Consider the following 19,793-nt stretch of genomic DNA (forward strand, 5'->3'; position numbering starts at 1 on the left):
TGGGGTGCACTCCAGTATCGGATGACACTTCAAAAGTTTTTTTGAAGTCTAATGCTGTTCTCATCATATCTACCACATTTTTCCCTGTATTTTGTGAGTCGGTCGAGGATTAATGAGAGTGTGGTTGGGTTTATTGTATTTGGACTTTGCAGCGGTTTGCACGTATGTTTGGGGGGCTAGTAAGTTTGGCTTCTGTTTTATTGAAGGATATTGGCCGCCCATTGCCATTGCCAATTCGTCTCCTATTGAGAGAACCGGCGATTCCGGCTGTTGTTTATGTCGATCCCTCTTCATTTGCCGCAGCTCAGAGGACACCACCTCGAGCGTCTCGCATATCGGACGCAGTTGGTCAGTAATGTGCACGTAAAATGTACACGTATCCTCTCTTCACCAATTTTTTGTCTGTCTCTGGGGTGCACTCCAGTACCGGATGACACTCCAAAGGGTTCCGGGCTTTTTTCCGATATCTCAACCTGACTTGTCGTTGAGGCTCCTTGTCACCAGAGAATATCTCCCCATTCTGAGCTATCAACAGATCGACCATTTCCTTGTCTTCGTGGTAGTTGAGAACTTCCCTTATTCTGACCAGTGGGAGCCCCATGCGGGGTTCCTCTACTTTGAGCCTTTTATTTTTCTGGACACTTTCCTTAACCTTCTTAAAGTCCTCTTTAAATCCACACGAGACCACTATCCTTTGATTCTTAGCTTTCCTGACCTTCTCCACTCTCGCGCCAGTTTTTTTGAAGTCTAATGCTGTTCTCATCATATCTACCACATTTTCCCCTGTATTTTGTGAGTCGGTCGAGGATTAATGAGAGTGTGGTTGGGTTTATTGTATTTGGACTTTGCAGCGGTTTGCGCGTATGTTTGGGGGGCTAGTAAGTTTGGCTTCTGTTTTATTGAAGGATGTTGGCCGCCCATTGCCATTGCCAATTCGTCTCCTATTGAGAGAACTGGCGGTTCCGGCTGTTGTTTACGTCGATCCCTCTTAATTTGCCGCAGCTCAGAGGACACCACCTCGAGCGTCTCGCATATCGAACGCAGTTGGTCACTAAGGTCCAGGTTGACTGACGTTGGTGTTGGATCACTTCTCTCCAGCTCTATCTTTTCTAAGTTTGCCACCAAGCCGGAGAGTGTGTCCTTCATGTTACCCATATCTTCTTCCAGTTTTTTCGCGGTTTCACTATTCATTTCCACCGACGAAGATTTGGCGTTTATATTGTTTATTATTTGTGAGCCCATTTGTATATATATATATATATATATATATATATATATATATATATATATATATATATATATATATATATATATATATATAATACATTTTTTTATTACAAAAATAATATATATTGTTCATGACCATTATCCGAGATAGTCTATGGACTATCTCGGACTAGGTTCCGTGTTCGTGATTCACTGTTCATCCCAAAGGTTGATTAGTAGAGAATGTTACTGGTATTAAATTCGCCTTTTGTACCATATTTTCTTTTGACCAATAGAGTTAATTAAAAAAAATAGTGATAGTTACTTAAGGCTCATTTACTATATTACAGTGAGAATTTTTAAATCTAATATAAGTACTTTGGGGGGGGGGAAGGAATTATTTGTAATGCGGACTACAGTCCCATTGCTAGCGATATACCCTGTTAGGTTAACCTCCATGTGGTCCCGTTTAAAACCATCGTGTTGAATTCCACATGTATTCATTACGATGGGCTAACTGACCTGTTTTTTCAGTTTCACCTATCATCCCTCACCGGTACTCCGCCAGCGTATACCGTATGCGCAGGCGGGGTTACCATTTCATTATCATCCATTAAAGAAAAGTACTTTACTCAGTTTCACTTGTAATCTAAGCATTTTTAATCAACTTCAGAAAGATGGGAGTTCTAAATTCGACTTCTACTTTTTAAGTTTGTTCCTTCATAACTCCGTCAGTTATACACCGATTTGCAAATTTTTTTTAATCTAAAATTTTTTTTTTTTTATACGACTTAGAATGGCGACACAAGCTGACGGCCCACCTGATGGAAAGTGGTAATCGTCGCCTATAGACATGAGCAGTACCATGGACATAACAGAGTATACTGTTTCGCCCATGATACCCCCCATGCGTTTTATCAAAGTCGGATTAGTAGTTTAATTTTGAAAGCAAAATAATTAGTTTTGCAATAATTTAACACAGCTTTTTTTGAAGAACACAACTTTAATTTTCAAAAAATGCGTGAAAAGTAACAAAATAAAATCTGAACTTCCCTTAATCTATATCTACATATATGTTTTTTACCAAAGGGAAACTTTGTACAAAAGTCGTTTACTTGAGCCCCCTGTCTTCGTGTTTCAACCGTGAAGCAGTTGTGTTTGCATAGCTGTGTTTCGGTTTGAAGGGTGGGATATGGCAGTGAATTTACAGGGTATAGAGGAATAACACTTGAGTCCTCAGGAATGGCAACGCACGAGCAGTATTATGGACGAAACAGTATATAATATATATAATATACTCTGTTGTGTCCATAGTACTGCTCATGTCTATAGACGACGGTTATCACTTCCCTTCAGGTGGGCAATCAGCTTGTTTGCCATTTAAAGTTACATAAAAAAAAAATTATAGTGAAATAAAACAAAATAATAGCAGGAACAAATTCTGTTGAAATATCGCATTATTACCGTACTGTAATACGCTATGAAATCAATTCCAATCCAATATTTTTTATAGACATCTTTAAGGAGAATTGTATATAGCCCCTAAGGGCCAAAACTCTCACGATATCCTCTTTTAGCGACAGCAATCAACGATTTAGTTACTTTACGGAAGTTTGATGTCGCCTCCGACCAGTGTTGCCCGATTTCTTATTTCTCCCCGAATTAATTTTATTTTTTTTACCAAATCTATACAACTCCTTTTACTTTTTTTTATACAACAGAATGGCAAACAAGCTGACGGCTTACCTGATGGAAAGTGGTAACCGTCGCCTAAAGACATGATACCCCCATGCGTTGCCATTCCTGAGGACTCAGATGTTATTCCTCTGTACCCTGTAAATTCACGCCATATCCCAACGTTCAAACCGAAACACAGCCATGCAAACACAACTGCTTCACGTTTGAAACACGAATGGGACAAATGTACCCAAGCAATCGACTTTTGTACAAAGTCTCCCTCTGGTAAACTTTTTACTAATCACAAATTTTTGTTTATTTCTTATTACGTTTTGCTGTAAGAACCTACTGTAATAGGCTTATCACATAGCTCGAAGAATTGACAACTGATGGGGAAGAAAGGTTTTCAAGTAGCGACCCCGTACGGGCAAACGCAGTGTAGGACGACGATAATAATTTTATATTATATTGCGTTTATAAATAAATAATAGTGTTTCAATTGTATCGTATCTTAGCATCGCATTCACTTATCACCTCGTCGACTTTATCAATTTAACAAAAACACTTATGCCTCCCCCTACCCTCATCCCCATTGTAAGGAGCTGGGAGCCACATGTTACCACCACTCACCCATCTCCCCAATGCCCCTACTCCCCCCCCCCCGCTCCTCAGTTCTACATCCGGAAAATGTACAGGCTTTTTCACCGTACACTATTTATGATAGAGTAGTATTTCTCAATAAGTTAGCATTAACCACTCAGGCGAACGATTTTGAAACTTATCCGAAAACAATAGTCCACAAATTCGGAGAGCATTTTTTGTCGCTTACATTGTTTTTGTGTCGTCACGTAGCGCTCGTTCGGCGAGATTCCTCGCAATCAAAAATCAACTTGAAGCTAACGAAGGAAGATTCATAATCGGTTGATGTAGTACGCGTGGGTGTAACGTTCTCACTGGAGTTCTGTGAGATGAGAATTCGTGAGGGTACTTATTACGAGTCGCTCGTTCCACGATGTCTGCTGGTAAAAACGTGCAAAAGAAACCCTATTCTATTGTTGAGACGTATAGAGTTATTTTTGTTTGTTACACAAATGGTGATTGTGTTGTTCTTAACATTGGACGCGTGGAACTGTGTTTCGCAGTTCACGACTGCCTGAAAACGTTTTTCGGATAAAACGATCCGGCGAAACGCTTTGCATCCTTATTTGGTGCTTTTGTAAGAAATATAAAGTTTAAAATTTCTAAACTGTTCAATTTTCTATTTAATTTAACGCAATGTTTTCAGAGAATTGGTCTCGGTCCCAAAGGAGATAGTAACTATATTATTACTTTGAAGAGCTCTTTATAATCTTTGATGATATTAGCATGTTTTTTTATACAACTTAGAATGGCAAACAAGCTGACGGCCCACCTGATGTAAAAAGGTAACCGTCGCCTATAGACATGAGCAGTACCATGGACATAATAGAGTATACTATTTCGCCCATAATACACCCCATGCGTTGCCATTCCTGAGAACTCAAGTGGTATTCCTCTGTACCCAGTAAATTGACGCCATATCTCACCCTTCAAACCGAAACACAGCCATGCAAACACAACTGCTTCACGTTTGAAACACGAATGGGACAGAGGTACCCAAGTAATCCACTTTTGTACAAAGTCTCCCTCTGGTGTTTTTACATATTTTATATGTATTATGATCAACTTAATGCTCCAGAGATGGGCAGCAGCGTCCCTCTTAAAATGTCACCAAAATCTAACTGTGGTTGTCGACTCGCTTGTAAAGCCCTGGCAACTAGCGGTCCTTTTATGGGGGAGGCCTATGTTTTCTATTGGACAGTTAACGGCTGTAATGATGATGATGATATATTTAAAAAAAAAATTGTCACATAATATGTAAGTACAATTTTATTGACGGTTTATTCTGATTTAAGAATAAGTTCATTTATAACTGTCGTAAACGGAATCAGATACTTACAGCGATTGTTACCTACGCATCAGGTCATTGCCCTATTTGGCAATAACCATAAGCCATAAGAAACCATAACCAGGGACTTACAATAAGGAGTAATATACAGCAAAATGTGCAAAGTGTTGTCCTCCTCTCTCCTACTTGCTGTGCCCAACAGGGTCCATAATTGAAACGTTATGTACTAATTATATTATGGAATGCAATAAGAAATAAATAAATAAATAAAATCTGTATACTGGTTCTATAACGAATAATAAATAGTTTTTTTTGTTTAAAAATTGTCACTATATTGTACCTAGTGCTATTCTAAGTTGTATAAAAAAAAGCACCGCTCTACCCGCTGACATTGATGCTCCTTTCCACTTTGGGTTTGCTAGAAGAGAATTCTATTAGAGTTAAGCTCGCCTTTGTACATTTGATTACCTCTGTCATATTAGGTATTACAAATAACTAGCGGTCCGGTACGTGCTTCGCTACGTATACAGTGAAATAATAATAATAAAAAAAAATTTAACATCAAATTTATTTATTCAACAAAAAAAAACTGTTAACACTGAAAAAGTTTCAATTTGACAGCACAATCCCTATCTTAAAAAAAGTTTGAATTTGACACAAAAATTCACAGAAACCATCTACTAAATAGTCCGAACAAAGCTTAAACATTTGGTTTGGATAGGTGAGCCCGTTCTTGAGTTATAAAATTACAACGAAAAGTAGCATAATTTTTTATATATATAAATTGGTATTGTGCACACCAATCTATATATATTTATTATTATTATTGTTATTATTATGCAAAGAATTAACCCTTCTTTGCATAATGGTGGAAATTTCCATCATAACATTGAATGCCTAAAACTAATATAAAAGACCAAGTTCACTTTAAGTTGATCGTGTCTGGATACCTTTTTAATGTCTATTGCAGAGAAAAAAAGAACGTAGGTGTCAAATTTATTATTTTAAACATTTTTCCTTTAATTTTAAACATGAATTATATCACTTTGATTTATATCACCATTAAAAAAATCATGCAAAGAAGGGTTAAATAAATAAATAAACGAATATGTTAAAAGTCTGATATTTAATATTATGTTTTGACATTCGGATACCAGTCGGATACCAATGTTCACTTCGATCGGATTCTTTTGCTCCATTTTGATATTTTGGTTAACATATATTTTGTATTACATTATTTGGTCTTAATATTTTTTTTTATACCACTGAGGTGGCAAACAACCATACGGCCCACCTGATGGTAAGCGGTTACCGTAGCCTATGAACGCCTGCAATACTAGAGGTATTACGTGCGCGTTGCCGATCCTGAAGAAACCTCTTTACCCCCCTTTTGAAGAACCCCATGCTGTAGTCTCTTGGGAAACCTCGGCAGGGAGCTCATTCCATAACCTGAGTGTTCGTGGGAGGAAACATCTCTGAAACCGCGTTGTACGCGATCTTAATATAAGGATATTGTTAAATTACCACCACCCCTAGTTTTGAAGTCGTTATCTTATTATTTATATATTATTATTTATTATCTTTTATAATATAAATAAATAAATATATCATACAGATATATCAACAATTTTATCAAGATTAAAGCAGTTCGTATTCATGAATTTATTTTACGACGCCCTAGTAATCAATGTGACGTTTATGTCAGATCAGGAACAAACCACGATGGTTTCCAGATGGGGGTGAAAGGGGACGGGTAATAGTATATTGCTGAAAATAGGACTTTTAGTTGCCTATACTAATAATCCCTTCACCTCAAGCTATTCGCGTTATATCCGTGCTTCTAGCTGTATACGGATACAGCTACAATTAGTTCGTACTAGTATCATTGCGAGCGCAGTCTGCAGCACGGGCGGGTGATAAATAAGTCGGCCGCACTTGGGGCTAATTTACGGACAATTTAATGTCGCTCCTCACTCGCCCCGGCCGCTGGGGTGGGCTTTAATCCTTTACTGTGCGGCGCGATTAACACGATGTGCCGTATTCCTCTTATAAAGTCTCGTCCTACAAATATTTTTAACCAAGGTCAGAAAAAAGGAGATTTTCAATTCGATTGTTTGTTTTTTTTGTCAGTCTCGTCCGTCAGTTAGAAATCGATTTGGAAAAATTCTTTTTTTATTTGAAAGCATTTTTTTTTATTTATCTTGGAATGGCAAGCAAGCTGACGGCCCACCTGATGGAAAGTGGTAACCGTCGCCTATAGACATGAACAGTACCATGGACATAACAGAGTATACTGTTTCGCCCATGATACCCCCCATGCGTTGCCATTCCTGAGGACTCAGGTATCATTCCTCTGTATCCTGTAAATTCACGCCATATCCCACCCTTCAAACCGAAACACGGCCATGCGAACAACTGCTTCACGGTAGAAACACGAATAGGAGAGAGGTACCCAAGCAAGCGACTTTTGTACAAAGTCTTCCTCTGGTGAAACTAGACATATATTTTCATAGGTATATACTTACAGATTGGTTTCACGGAAATTTTATAAAAATTTGTTCAGTAATTTAGTTTTCAGTTTAAAATAACTGGTTTTGTCAAAATTGATGGCGGTTTTTTGTGATATACAATATTTCATTATTTCTAATACATTCGTAGCTGCTCTGGGAGTAACTGTTTGATCTTTTTTTTCCTTGTTCACCCCACGGGTATCCTGTTTCAATTGACAAGATTGTAAGGTGTGACAAATAGGGTTTTATTTTGAATTTTCCTTTCCCTATTAATATTGTGCTTTCAATTTTATTGTATTTTTCCGGGGCTTTGTTCACGTGTAACCTATTATCGCTCGTTGCCGTGGAAATTTCGGAAAATCCCTTTTAGAGCTCACGTGTATTGTACTATAATTCCTTGTACAAAATTTCATTTTTATGGATAAATAATTTAACTGCTATAGTTACAGTTTTGAGTTCACCAGTCTCTCAATTAATATTATGGAAGACTATATATAGCAATATGAATATGTAATTATGTATCATGGGAATAAAGTCCATGGATAGTGAAAAGAATTATTAATATTGATTCAGAATTGGGTAGTATATCGTGTAACATATATACTAAAAAAAAATACAAAAGAACTGAAAGCTAAAATACTTATTTAAAATACTATTTTTATATCATAAAAGGGGAAAACAAGCATACAGTCAGTCTAATGGTAAAGGGTCACTGTAGCCTGTGGACGCCTTCATACTTGATATAATAATTTGTGTAAAAGCTTAAAAATTATTCCGTTATTGAAATGAAAAATAAAATATTCCATACAATACATTTATAACGCTATCTCTCATGACATAGCCCACCAGTATTGGATCGCTGTGCACTGGCAGACAGCCAAATTCCAAACGTCTTCTATTTCACCGCTGGACTCTTTATATGTTTTTGATTAACCCTTTTATAGCTATTATAATGTGGGCCAAACAAGTGTAGATGCTATTACATAACCGGATTTATGTTACATACATTATTATTTGGTCATTTTAATATCCGATGCTATTCGTATGTAGAAGCGCAACAACTCATGTTTTATTATGCATTATTTTTATTTCGTTCTTTATACCATCATGCCACAAATGTATTGTCACTTGTTGAATTAGGTAATATAGTTACTGTTACAGGATGTATTGGTACGACGAGATTGGTAGTGGTAATTTACAATTGACTTACAAAACTCGCAATTTACAATATTAACAGATAAAAATGATATAAAGTAAATAACAAACAAAGGAAATTAAGACAGATATGGTGAGGCAACACATGAACTTAGTATGTGCATGGCTAAATTGGCATTAATAAAATAAATCATGAAATCTCATAATAAACAATTTTTCAAAAATAGCAATGTTTCAATAGTTACATCTATGTAATAATATTATTTTTTATAAAAAAAGCGATTTATTCTAATAGAATTAGAGATCATTTTTAATTAAATCAGTATGGTACCATATTGAACCTTTTAAATGATTTGTTTTGTACAAATTTTGTACAATTTCGATTCATTATGACGAAGTTTCATTACATTACGATTTTATTCATGTTTACTATAAGTACGTATGGAGTACGTACGTATCTGAGTTTCTAAAATCAAACACATAATTTTTTGAAATATCAATGTTTCAAATTTAAAAAATAAGTAGTTTTTTCAATGGAATAATGGAAAAAGATAAACATAATCGATTTTCATCACATCAGGTGATATTTTCACCAAATATAAGGAACCCAATTATGTAGAAAAATACAATTTATACATACTTAATAATCTTCTTTATTTTTCTAGAAGTTTTATGTTTATATTCTTACAATTGATATCAAGAGTACACCGATGCTTAAAGTAGTTGTAAAGGCGACAGTTACCACTTTCCATCAGGTGGGCCGTCAGCTTGTTTGCCATTCCAAGTGGTATAAAAAAAAAAAGAAGGAGAGTAGATGTTATTTTTTTTTTTTGTTAAACGGTAAATATTAAATACAGCGGTTTTTTTGCAGTGACGAGACCCGTGAGGTGGACGGGCGGGCGCGTTCGGAGTCGGGCGATGCCGACTCAGTATACCATGTCAGGGGCGCCATTCATGACCAACGATGGAGAGACAATCAGGTAACAGGTTTTCAATTTTGTATTACTAGTAATCTGCCCTTCTTAAAACATCTCTAAAGCCTAACTAGCCCTTATGGGGAAGGCTTATGTCCAGCAGTGAATAATCATTGGCTGAAATAATAATAAAATGCATATGAGTATAAATATTTTAAACCGCGGGATATCTTAAAGTTAACGTATAGAATCAATGAAATGATGGCATAAGGCAGAGGGAAGTATAGAAAAATCCCAATGGGTCGACGTGCAATGGCTTAGCTGACCCCATATACGCATAAAATATACGTTACGTTATTGTGATTTTCTTAGGGATTTATATTTTTTAAGAAAAAATATTATATAGCTTATGTTATATATATATATATATATATATATATATATATATGTGTGTGTGTGTGTGTATTTGAAACAACATATAAATATCAAATAAAAGAGATATGTTATTCGCTGATAATGAACATTTCTATGGTTGAAAGAAGTTTTAAAATTGCTTGAGTAAGAAATACTTAATACTTATGTATAGTTAATTCATAACGAACAAAGAATCTATCAAATCTTTTCTAATATTATATAATGCAACAATATTCACATTGATCGATTCTGTGTCATAAAATAAAAAAAAAATTCATTGATATAAAAATTAGTATACGGTACTAATACAAGAGCAAACTCTATAACTACATAATGAATCATTAAAATCGGTTCAAAATTGTAGAAAAAAATCACAAAAAATTACTACTTATTAAAAAGCTAAATAGAATAAAAAATAGAGAAGTCCTTACGATACGTTATATCTATATTTATATAATAAATAGGAAAAGTTTGAATGTTTGTTTGAATACATCTGTCTCCAGAATTACTGGTCGAATCTGAAAAATTCTTTTTACGTTTCTTTACTTTTTACTTTCATGGTTCATTTCTTGAGGAATGTTACAGACTATTCAACATGACAACTCGACCACGACCGAAGCGGCGGATTACAACTAGTTTTTGTTTTTAATGGATGAATATAAAATGGTAACCCCATCTGCGCTAACAGTATACGCTAGCGGGGCACCAGTGAGAAATGATAAGTGAGAATGAAAAATCAGGTCAGTTAGCCCATCATGATGAATACACCTGGAATTTAGCACGATAGTTTCCAGGGGGACTACGTGGAGGTCGACCTGACAGGGTATATTGTTAGCAATGGAACTGCTAATCTGCATTACTAACAATCCCTTTTCCCAAGATTACAACTAGTTATAACGCAATAGTATTTCTAAACGTATTTTCGTAAAATAAGGCATATAATGTATTTTCTTTAAAAATTATTGATATATTATTCATATTGTATAAAGGTAATAAATAACAACACAGTAACAGCTACATAGTCAGTGCGGAACAGCGTTTAAAATTGTACGGAGTTGCTAAACGCGTCAGCTAATTCGCCGGCCAAGTTTTAACGCGGAGTTTTAGAATTCACAGTTAAATTCAATTTATTTCTAGCGAATTTTATGCTATGGAAAGTCATGTCATAGTTTGCAACGAAATCTTTGTAATATCCTCACTGGGACTTTATAAGTTTGTTAGTATGTACTTTGAAACTTAATGTAAGATATAATAATGTCTGATTTGCTGTTACATGGACAAATGTTGTATAGTATCTTAATGAGGTACGGGTTTGAATTCGAGTCTGGTTTTTTTAGAGTAGATAGAATGGTAACCCCTTCTGCGCTGTCGGTGTACGCTGGCGGGGTACCAGTGACGGATGATAGGTGAGGATGAAGCAGATCAGTTGGTCCATCATGATGAATTCATTAAAAATTTATCACGATGCTTTCCAGGGGAAACCGCGTGGAGGTCGACCTGATGGAGTATATTTGTGCACAATAGGGTTGTTAGATCCCCATTACTAACAATCTCTTTCCTCCCAGAGAAATTAATCAATGTGATATAATTCATGTTCAAAATTAAAGGAAAAATGGTTAAAAATAAATTTGACAGCTATGTTTTTTTTTCTGCAATGGACATTTAAATTATCCAGACACGATCAATTTAAAATGAATTTGTTCTTTTATACAATTTTTGGGCATTTAATGTTATGATGGAAATTTCCACCATTATGTTAAGAAGGGCTAAGTTTATAAGAATATGTTTGAATAATTTTATCAACGAATTTACTAATTATTTCTTCGTAAGAACTAATTGCTCGTAACTGAAAATGTTACGTATTTACAAAACGCATTTCCTATGATTTTCGATCTATTAACAAGTATAATATTGGCATTTACATTGTCTTCCCATTTTGATGGAGAGAGGACACTAATTTGAACGTACCAAATTACAGCAGGGGACTGAAATGTCACCTTATCCTATTACAGCAAAGGGCAGTACTCTGTCATCTTATTAAATTATGCCAGGGGACAGAGCGTTTATTTTAGTACGGAAGTGTCACTTAGGAATTACGTGGGCTCACTTCCTTGATTTCAGTGAGCTCCCAGCCAGCCATAAAATTGAACGGTCCCGCGAAATTTGCTGGAAAAACTATTAGCACCTTTAAACAATTATACTTACTGTGTCAATTGATATATGCAGTTTATTTTTAGTAACAAAATTAGAGAATTTAATTGTGTAATAAACTTGCACTGCCACTTTGTTATATTTAAAATTATATTTCAGGGGTCCTGGGCCATTAGGCGGGTTGACAATTGCATTTAGGCTTTGGTGATGTTTTAAGAGAGACACTGCTGCTCGACAATTAAGTTCCCTTAGTTGCCTCTTACATGACCTACGGGAAAAGGCGTGACTCATTTTATACAGGGGCCACACTGTACACAGAGGGAGACTTTGTACAAAAGTCGTTTCCTTGGACATCGCTGTTCCATTCTTGTTTCAACCGTGAATCAGTTATGTTTGCATGGTTGTGTTTCGGTTTAAAGGATGGGATATGGCAGTGAATTTACAGGGTCCTGAGAAATAACACCTGAGTCCTCAGGAATGGCAATACATGGGGGGTATATTGGGTGACACAGTATACTCTGTTATGTCCATGGTACTGCACATGTCTATAGACGACGGTTACCACTTTCCATCAGGTGGGTCGTCAGCTTGTTTGTCATTCCAAGTTGCATAAAAAAAAAACACAGTTTTAAATATCTTTTAGGTTTCCTATTTTAATACAATATTGTTTCCGCTAGACATTTTCCTACCGAAGTTTTTGTTTATATAAAGTTAACCAGTGATATTGTTTCCCAGATATCACGCTCTTCTTGTCGTCCGAGGCGTGGTTGGGGCGCAGTGCGTGCGTGGTGCGTGGCATGGTGGCATTCTGGGAGGGAAGATCTGGAAGACACCGAGCCGGAAGAAGAACCCTCGGATCCAGGGTATGCGACACCAGTCTCAGTGGAGACGCCGTTGCAGAGTTCTGTGTCCAGGTAATCATTATCCGTTGATCCGACAAACGTTTTGTCTCCTATCTATAGAGTCAATGTTTTTTTATTTAGATAAAAACGATCCTACCCATCATGTTGGAGCAAACAATACATATTTATAAAATTTTATTCAAATCGGTTGAGCGGTTTCAGAAGTTAACTCGAACAAATATCTTGACATGAGTTTTTATGTATTTATGCTTTAGGATAGTTTATAGACTACATATTTTTTTTTGTAATTTTATAAATATATAGATAGAAATATAGAAATAAAGTAAGAGCAATAAGTCTCTGGAATTACTAGTGCAACTGTGGATTTATTCTTAAAAGAAGTTCTCCTATTTTGTGCCCATATAGTATCTTGTTTTAAATACAACTTAGAATGATAAACAAGCTGAGGGCCCATCTGATGGAAAGTGGTAACCGTCGCCTATAGACATGAGCAGTACCATGGACATAACAGAGTATACTGTTTCGCCCATGTAACCCCCCTCCCCCCTCCATTTGTTGCCATTCCTGCGGACTCAGGTGTTATTCTTCTGTACCCTGTAAATTCACGCCATATCCCACCCTTCAAACCGAAACACAGCCATGCAAACACAACTGCTTTATAATTGAAACACGAATGGGACAGAGGTGCCCAAGCAAACGACTTTTGTACAAAGTCTCCCTCTGGTGTCTCTTTTTATCTTATGAACATAGTAGAATTTAAATGGTATTTCATTTTATATTCGTGTGTAGAATTAAACCATTCTTTATTAGATTAAGAGAAGAAAATAACGTATCTGAAACTGTTTGAAATGGCATGATGTATATTTGATACCATTTAAAATTAATTTGTTCACAGGTGTACATCATTAAATGTTATCAGAGATCCGTACGCATCTCGTGGTGGCTCAGGTGGATCTGGAGCTGCTGACGGTGGTACTTCACCACTCCGGAGAACCTATGAACCGCCACTCGGCGGCATGCCAGCAGCACGAGATAGTCGCTCATTACCACCCAACACAAGAATCAACGCCACTACCTCACCAGCACCCAAATCAGCCTCAGCCGACTCAGTTTACACCATCGTCATTAGATTACCAGACGCCGATACGGAGAGACCAACGATAAAGATGATAACAGAAGAATCGCCACCTTCAAACACTAGAACGCACTATCGACCGCCAACGAGAGGTGATTCCGAGTTGAATCTCCATCCTGCTGGACACCCAGCGCTAACAAGAAGAGCGTCCCACATACAAGACGTTAGAATACCACTCAATGCCAAAATAATCCCTAAACAATTAGCCGGAAAGGGAATAACGAAGCAGCCAAAGAAAAAGAAAACGCAGGAGAAAAAACAAGAGACGAAAGCAGCGAAGACGCTCTCCGCCATACTTTTATCATTTATTATAACATGGACGCCTTATAATATTCTTGTGCTCTTAAAACCTCTAACAGCATGCACGAAGTGCATCCCAGATGAACTGTGGTCTTTCTTTTACGCTCTCTGTTACGTCAACTCGACCATAAATCCCGTCTGCTATGCACTCTGTAACGCAACATTTAGAAGAACGTACGTAAGAATTTTGACTTGTAAGTGGCATAACAGAAATAGAGAAGCCATGACTAGAGGTGTGTACAACTAGTTTTGATAGTGTGGTTTATGAGCTTCGAGAAAGAGTATGTGGGGTACCCGATACCGGTATCGGTGATTGGAAAATCATTTTCTAGATCAGGTACCGAAATGAAGATTGCCCAATTTTGGTACCCGGTACTGATGTGAGCAGATTCACCGAGTTTGCCTTTTTTATTATTGTTTAATTAAGAAAATATTGGTAGTTTTTAACTTATGCAACAATTACTTTCCATTTTAATACCGTAGTTAATTGAGTTGTTAACATTTTAATTCAGTGTTTACATAGAAATAGATAAGAGGTCAGTAATTCAGATGGAACCAGCGATCGTTTATAGATAATGCACTTTAAATGGACTTTTCAATTTTGAACACATAATTTTTCTTTTCTTCAGAATAATATTCCTGAAAATGTTACGTTCTGTAAATATTTAGATTGCTAGTTCTCTCTGAATTTCTGCAAACGAAAATATATATATTGGTATGTTTACAATACTATTTATTACATATTCACATATATTCATTATACGTGTACATAGTATAATAAAAAAGTAAACCTCGGTGATTCCTTACACGGTACGCTAAAAATAAAAAAAATTAAAAATATTATACCTAATGCAGATATGATAAAAAAACACTGCGTTAATTTCCCCGTGAAGCAATCAAGAGAAGCATTTTGATTTTCATTAGTGAGTTGGTCGTCCCGTCCATTGTAGACGTATGATTTGTAGGTTTCGTAACTTTATGTGATATTATTATCCATCGTTAAGTTGTTTCAATTTGTTTACGAATCTTCTGTTGTAAGAAGAGTTTTGATTAAATAAAAAAAAAAAAAATTAAATATGAAACATAAATTGCCCAAATATTCTAAGAGTGATTAGTGTTTAGATCGAAAGGTATAGCATAATTTTTAAAGTCGTAGTGAACAATCTAGTCTTTAATCATGAGTATGTAATATCTAATCGAAAAATTCTACTGGTGTTCTGGTTAAAGGTTGAGCTTCTAGGGTAACAATTACGAATTTAGAGCAGGGATATTGTTTTCTCGTTTCTTTCTTTCCTTCTGTTGATTAAAAAGAAAGTTTTGATCTTGTCAAAGAATTCAAGCCCTTGTTATTCCAATTTTAAAGTTAATAATGAAATGTTTGTTAATTGTTTTTAACAGGCCCTGTGATATTTTTGTTATCGTTGTGTTATATCGCTTTATTTGTTTCTTTAATAAATAATTCTAAAACTTTAGCTCTAATGGAGTTTACTCCGATATCAGTATTATCATGCCTCTCACGGTGTACATTTATTTGAACCAACACTAGGTTTAGTGCGTCGGTGTGTTTGAACGAATAGTAATCTACAAGAGAGAGTTTTGCCTTGTTTACCATGTCTTCAATCTGTGTTTTATACGTTACTTTGTGTAAGGATATAATTATAAATAACAAAAAAAAAAATTTCTAAGCAATATTCAATCTTTATGTGAATAAAATATTTATATTTAAGTGTTCGTGTGACGAAAGATCTTTTAAACGACTGTCGTGCATTAGTATTTCAACTACTGTATTTCTGATCACTAGTGACTTAGCTTCCAATGACGTTTTTACTTTTATCTTAAAAATCACAATTGCGAATGAATCATACAACGATTTCATATTAAACAATTAAGCTAATTCCCTGTCACTGCTCTTTTAACTCACTTTTGATAGGATTTTTAAATATAAATGAAACGGGAGATAGATATATGGTATATTTGCCAGCAACTGAATCACTTTTGTGATAACGAGCAGTGATTTCGATGGGAGTTAAACGAGTAACAGTATTATAATACGGAAGGCTGATGTTAGATGGTTGAATTTCTTAATCCTAATAATGTTGATACAAATCACTGGATACTGTTATACCATCAGGGTTTCAGATAGTTATAAAGATAAACGTATGTTTACATAAATACATAACACGAATTGAACCCATTTGAAATATATTACTATCCGGTTATTTGGATCAATAACGATAGCGGATAAAAAATTTAAAAGTGTAATGGCAGCGTTAATACATGAGTTCATGTGTAAGTCTTTAGATTAAGGAATATAGTGATCTATAGTCCTTAATGTGAGAATAAAAAAAAAATCTTGTGTGTCAAAGTAGCAAAAGGGATATAACATTGATTAAATTCTAAATATGTGTATTTAATATATATATATATATATATATATATATATATATAATATATATATATATATATATATATATATATATATATATATAAAAATATAATATTGTAAATAAAACATTTAATTCGTTATTTCGTAAGTCTATGATATTTGTATTGGCATTATATTAATATTAATAGTTATTATTATTATTAAATATTACTTATATACAAGTAATGGGTGTGTAAGTATTTATATATCGTATGTGTAATATATACATCAATTCTATGAGTGTCGTACAACGTTCCTTTTGTTGTGAATGAGGTTTTATTAACCAATTTATTAATATATGTACGTGTAGAGATAGTATAATTATTATAATATATCAGAGATATTGTATATTTAAGCCCTAGATTTTGAATAATACAAAAATTTTATACAATCCATGTTGTGTTACGCATTTTAATAGTTATATTTTATATAAAGTGCCAAAGTATATGATAAGTTGTTATAGTTTGGATTGATTTTAGTTCCACGAAACGAAATATATATTTATTATAGATAGATATTAAAAATTCATATATTTATATATATATTATTAATATATAGTGTTACAAAGTTAAAAAGAGTGATACAGTTCTTTTCAATCACATATATTGTATCGTTTCGTACTCGAGCTGAAATTGAATAAATTGTTAATGTTTCTAATTTTTTTCTGAAAAGTTTATATGTTAAAATTAATGCCAAATATATGTTTAGAAGTATAACGGTGTATTGAAATGCGTAACTCCACAAATGTAACTTATACCGCAATGACCAAAATATATTTACAAATACAATAGTTCGCAGTCAAATTCAAAAGAAGACTTCAAAATTTATTTTAAACTACTAAAATTAACAAAAAACAAATTGGTTAAATTGTTGTATCAAAAAAAAAACAAGCAATTTATTATTATTATATATATATATTTATTTATATAATTTAAATTTATTATAATAATATACTTATTAATAATAATTTTAAATTATTTATTTATTTCATATATTTTTTTATTTATTAATAATATTATTTAATAAAACTAAAAGTATATAATATATCAAATCGTTTATATAATAAAACTTAAGTTGTTTTTGGATATTATTAAATATATATTTTAATATATATATATATATACTGATGCATTAAATTATGTATTTATATTATAAATAAACAGAAAATATTTCTATCTTGAAAATTATGTGTATTTATTAATTTATATTTATTTTATTTTTTGAAAACAAAAAACAAAAATTTATCAGTATATAAACTAAGATAATGTTTTTATATATATTTTTAATGTATATGAATTATTATTATATTTAATTGGAAACTTATTTTCAAAAATCTTTTTTTATCCAAAATGTCTGGTAACATTATTGATAATATTAGTAAAAATTATTTAAATTATGTTTGTCCTGCGACATACTCCCAAAATATTTTTTTTTTGACAGTAACAATTAATCTAAAAATTTAAGTTAGATATTGTTTTAGGCTAACTCCGCCTCATAACGAGTTATGGTAACCATAGCCCGTTATGTGCCGGTCCTAAGCCCGGGTAAAGGAGGAAGGCCTCATTGCAGAAATATGTAATACTTGTATAAACTATTACATAATTCTGTTGCCTAAAACAATATTTAAATGCATTTCCATTACTATTCAAACCTTAATAAGTGTCTTATAGATGTACTGAGTGTCATTATAAGTGTAGTTAAACTAGTCGTATACTAATTTGGTTTCCGGACGATGCACAGCTTGCGTTGAATCTACGACGAACTATTGTATTTGTAGATACTTCTTGGTAGATAATTCTAATTCCTAAACGTATAATGCGCACAGTAAATTAGTTTTAAAATGGTATTATTTGTGAATGTCCCGTAAGTTTAGATTTTTAACCCTATTAACATGTACCCACGATGCATTATACGAATCACTACCGCGTGAAAAGTACGATTGCGAAGGTTTATCTTGCTTCTTCAATATCTTATCATAAGTCTTGTCTTTTTCAACTAAAATTTCAAATTGAGAACCTACTTTGGTTCGGACTAAAGGACGTTTTTGATTTGGTGGTATTTTTAATGTTTACGAATTCAAAATTCCATTATTTATAAACCAATTTGGAAATTTACTTTTTATACTAAAGGAAATACTTTCAGATTGGTCCAATAGAAATTAAATTAAAATAAATCCAGTAATTTAGTTTTTTAATCAAAATAACTCGTTTTTTCACTACTATAGTCGGTGTATTTTTTGGAACAAAATCCTAAATGATTATCATCTTATCGTTTCAGTCATCAAATATTTATTGAATATCTATTCTTTTATATGTATATTAGTTGAACTGAGTTTTCTAAATAGAGTTAAATACAATACTTATATATCGGATGCCGTGATGATCGTAATATCTTTTCTTCGCGTACTGTTTAACTTTATTTGAGGAAACTCTCTTAACTATATACTCTATGCTATCACGGTTTTAAAAATATTGATAATTATTTTAAGACCTTCTTAATTGTACTCTTACGTACCATTAATTAATAAACAGTACAAAAATCAACCAAATAAATTATGTAGGTCATACAGTTCAAATTTTATTGTCCACTTTTTATTAGTTACCAAAGAGCAAAGAGGTAGTTGACGAACCGTTTACTAAATAAAGGCTAGGATACACGACGGCGGTTCGTTTTGGCTCTTTCATGTAATATTTTTATTATAGAATTTTTTTTTTTAAATATCACATATTAATAATTATCATCATATAAGCCGTTTACTGTCCAATGTTGAACATAGGGGATTTTGTCAGTTGTCACACTTGGCAGGTGGGTTGGCAACCGCAGTTAGGCTTTGGTGGTGTTCTATGTATGTGAATATACCCTTTGTATTTTTATTGAAATATTTTTTTTAAGAAGTACTACTGTATATTAGTGCAGTCATCGTGTATGGGACTGAAGATTCTACTTATGACAAGCTCGAAGCCTCGTCAGTCAGCCAAATTGAATTGCATTGTACTTATTCCCTGCGCTCTCAACCCTGAAATGCCTGGCGCATCAAAGTGTACAAGCCACCGAATGTGATTTGGTGCTATGTATTCTTTGACACAGGGAGGAGAGCATAGGCCGGCGCGTGGTTG

At 34.0% G+C, this 19,793-nt stretch overlaps 1 protein-coding gene across 1 annotated transcript in view; it reads left to right on the forward strand.

The window, feature by feature from the left end:
• Window positions 1-16,626, forward strand: part of LOC113510547 (muscarinic acetylcholine receptor DM1) — a 100,031-nt gene extending 83,405 nt beyond the window's left edge. Inside the window, exons 3-5 of the mRNA XM_052899233.1 lie at window positions 9,347-9,455; window positions 12,690-12,868; window positions 13,713-16,626. Coding sequence (XP_052755193.1) covers window positions 9,347-9,455; window positions 12,690-12,868; window positions 13,713-14,499 — 1,075 coding nt within the window. The 3' untranslated portion in view covers window positions 14,500-16,626. The remainder of the gene's footprint in view (window positions 1-9,346; window positions 9,456-12,689; window positions 12,869-13,712) is intronic.
• Window positions 16,627-19,793: the final 3,167 nt, after the last annotated feature.

The sequence above is a fragment of the Galleria mellonella genome, unplaced genomic scaffold (assembly GCF_026898425.1).
Source record: "Galleria mellonella isolate WM207_F2 unplaced genomic scaffold, CSIRO_AGI_GalMel_v1 utg57, whole genome shotgun sequence".
Taxonomy (NCBI): Eukaryota; Metazoa; Arthropoda; class Insecta; order Lepidoptera; family Pyralidae; genus Galleria; species Galleria mellonella.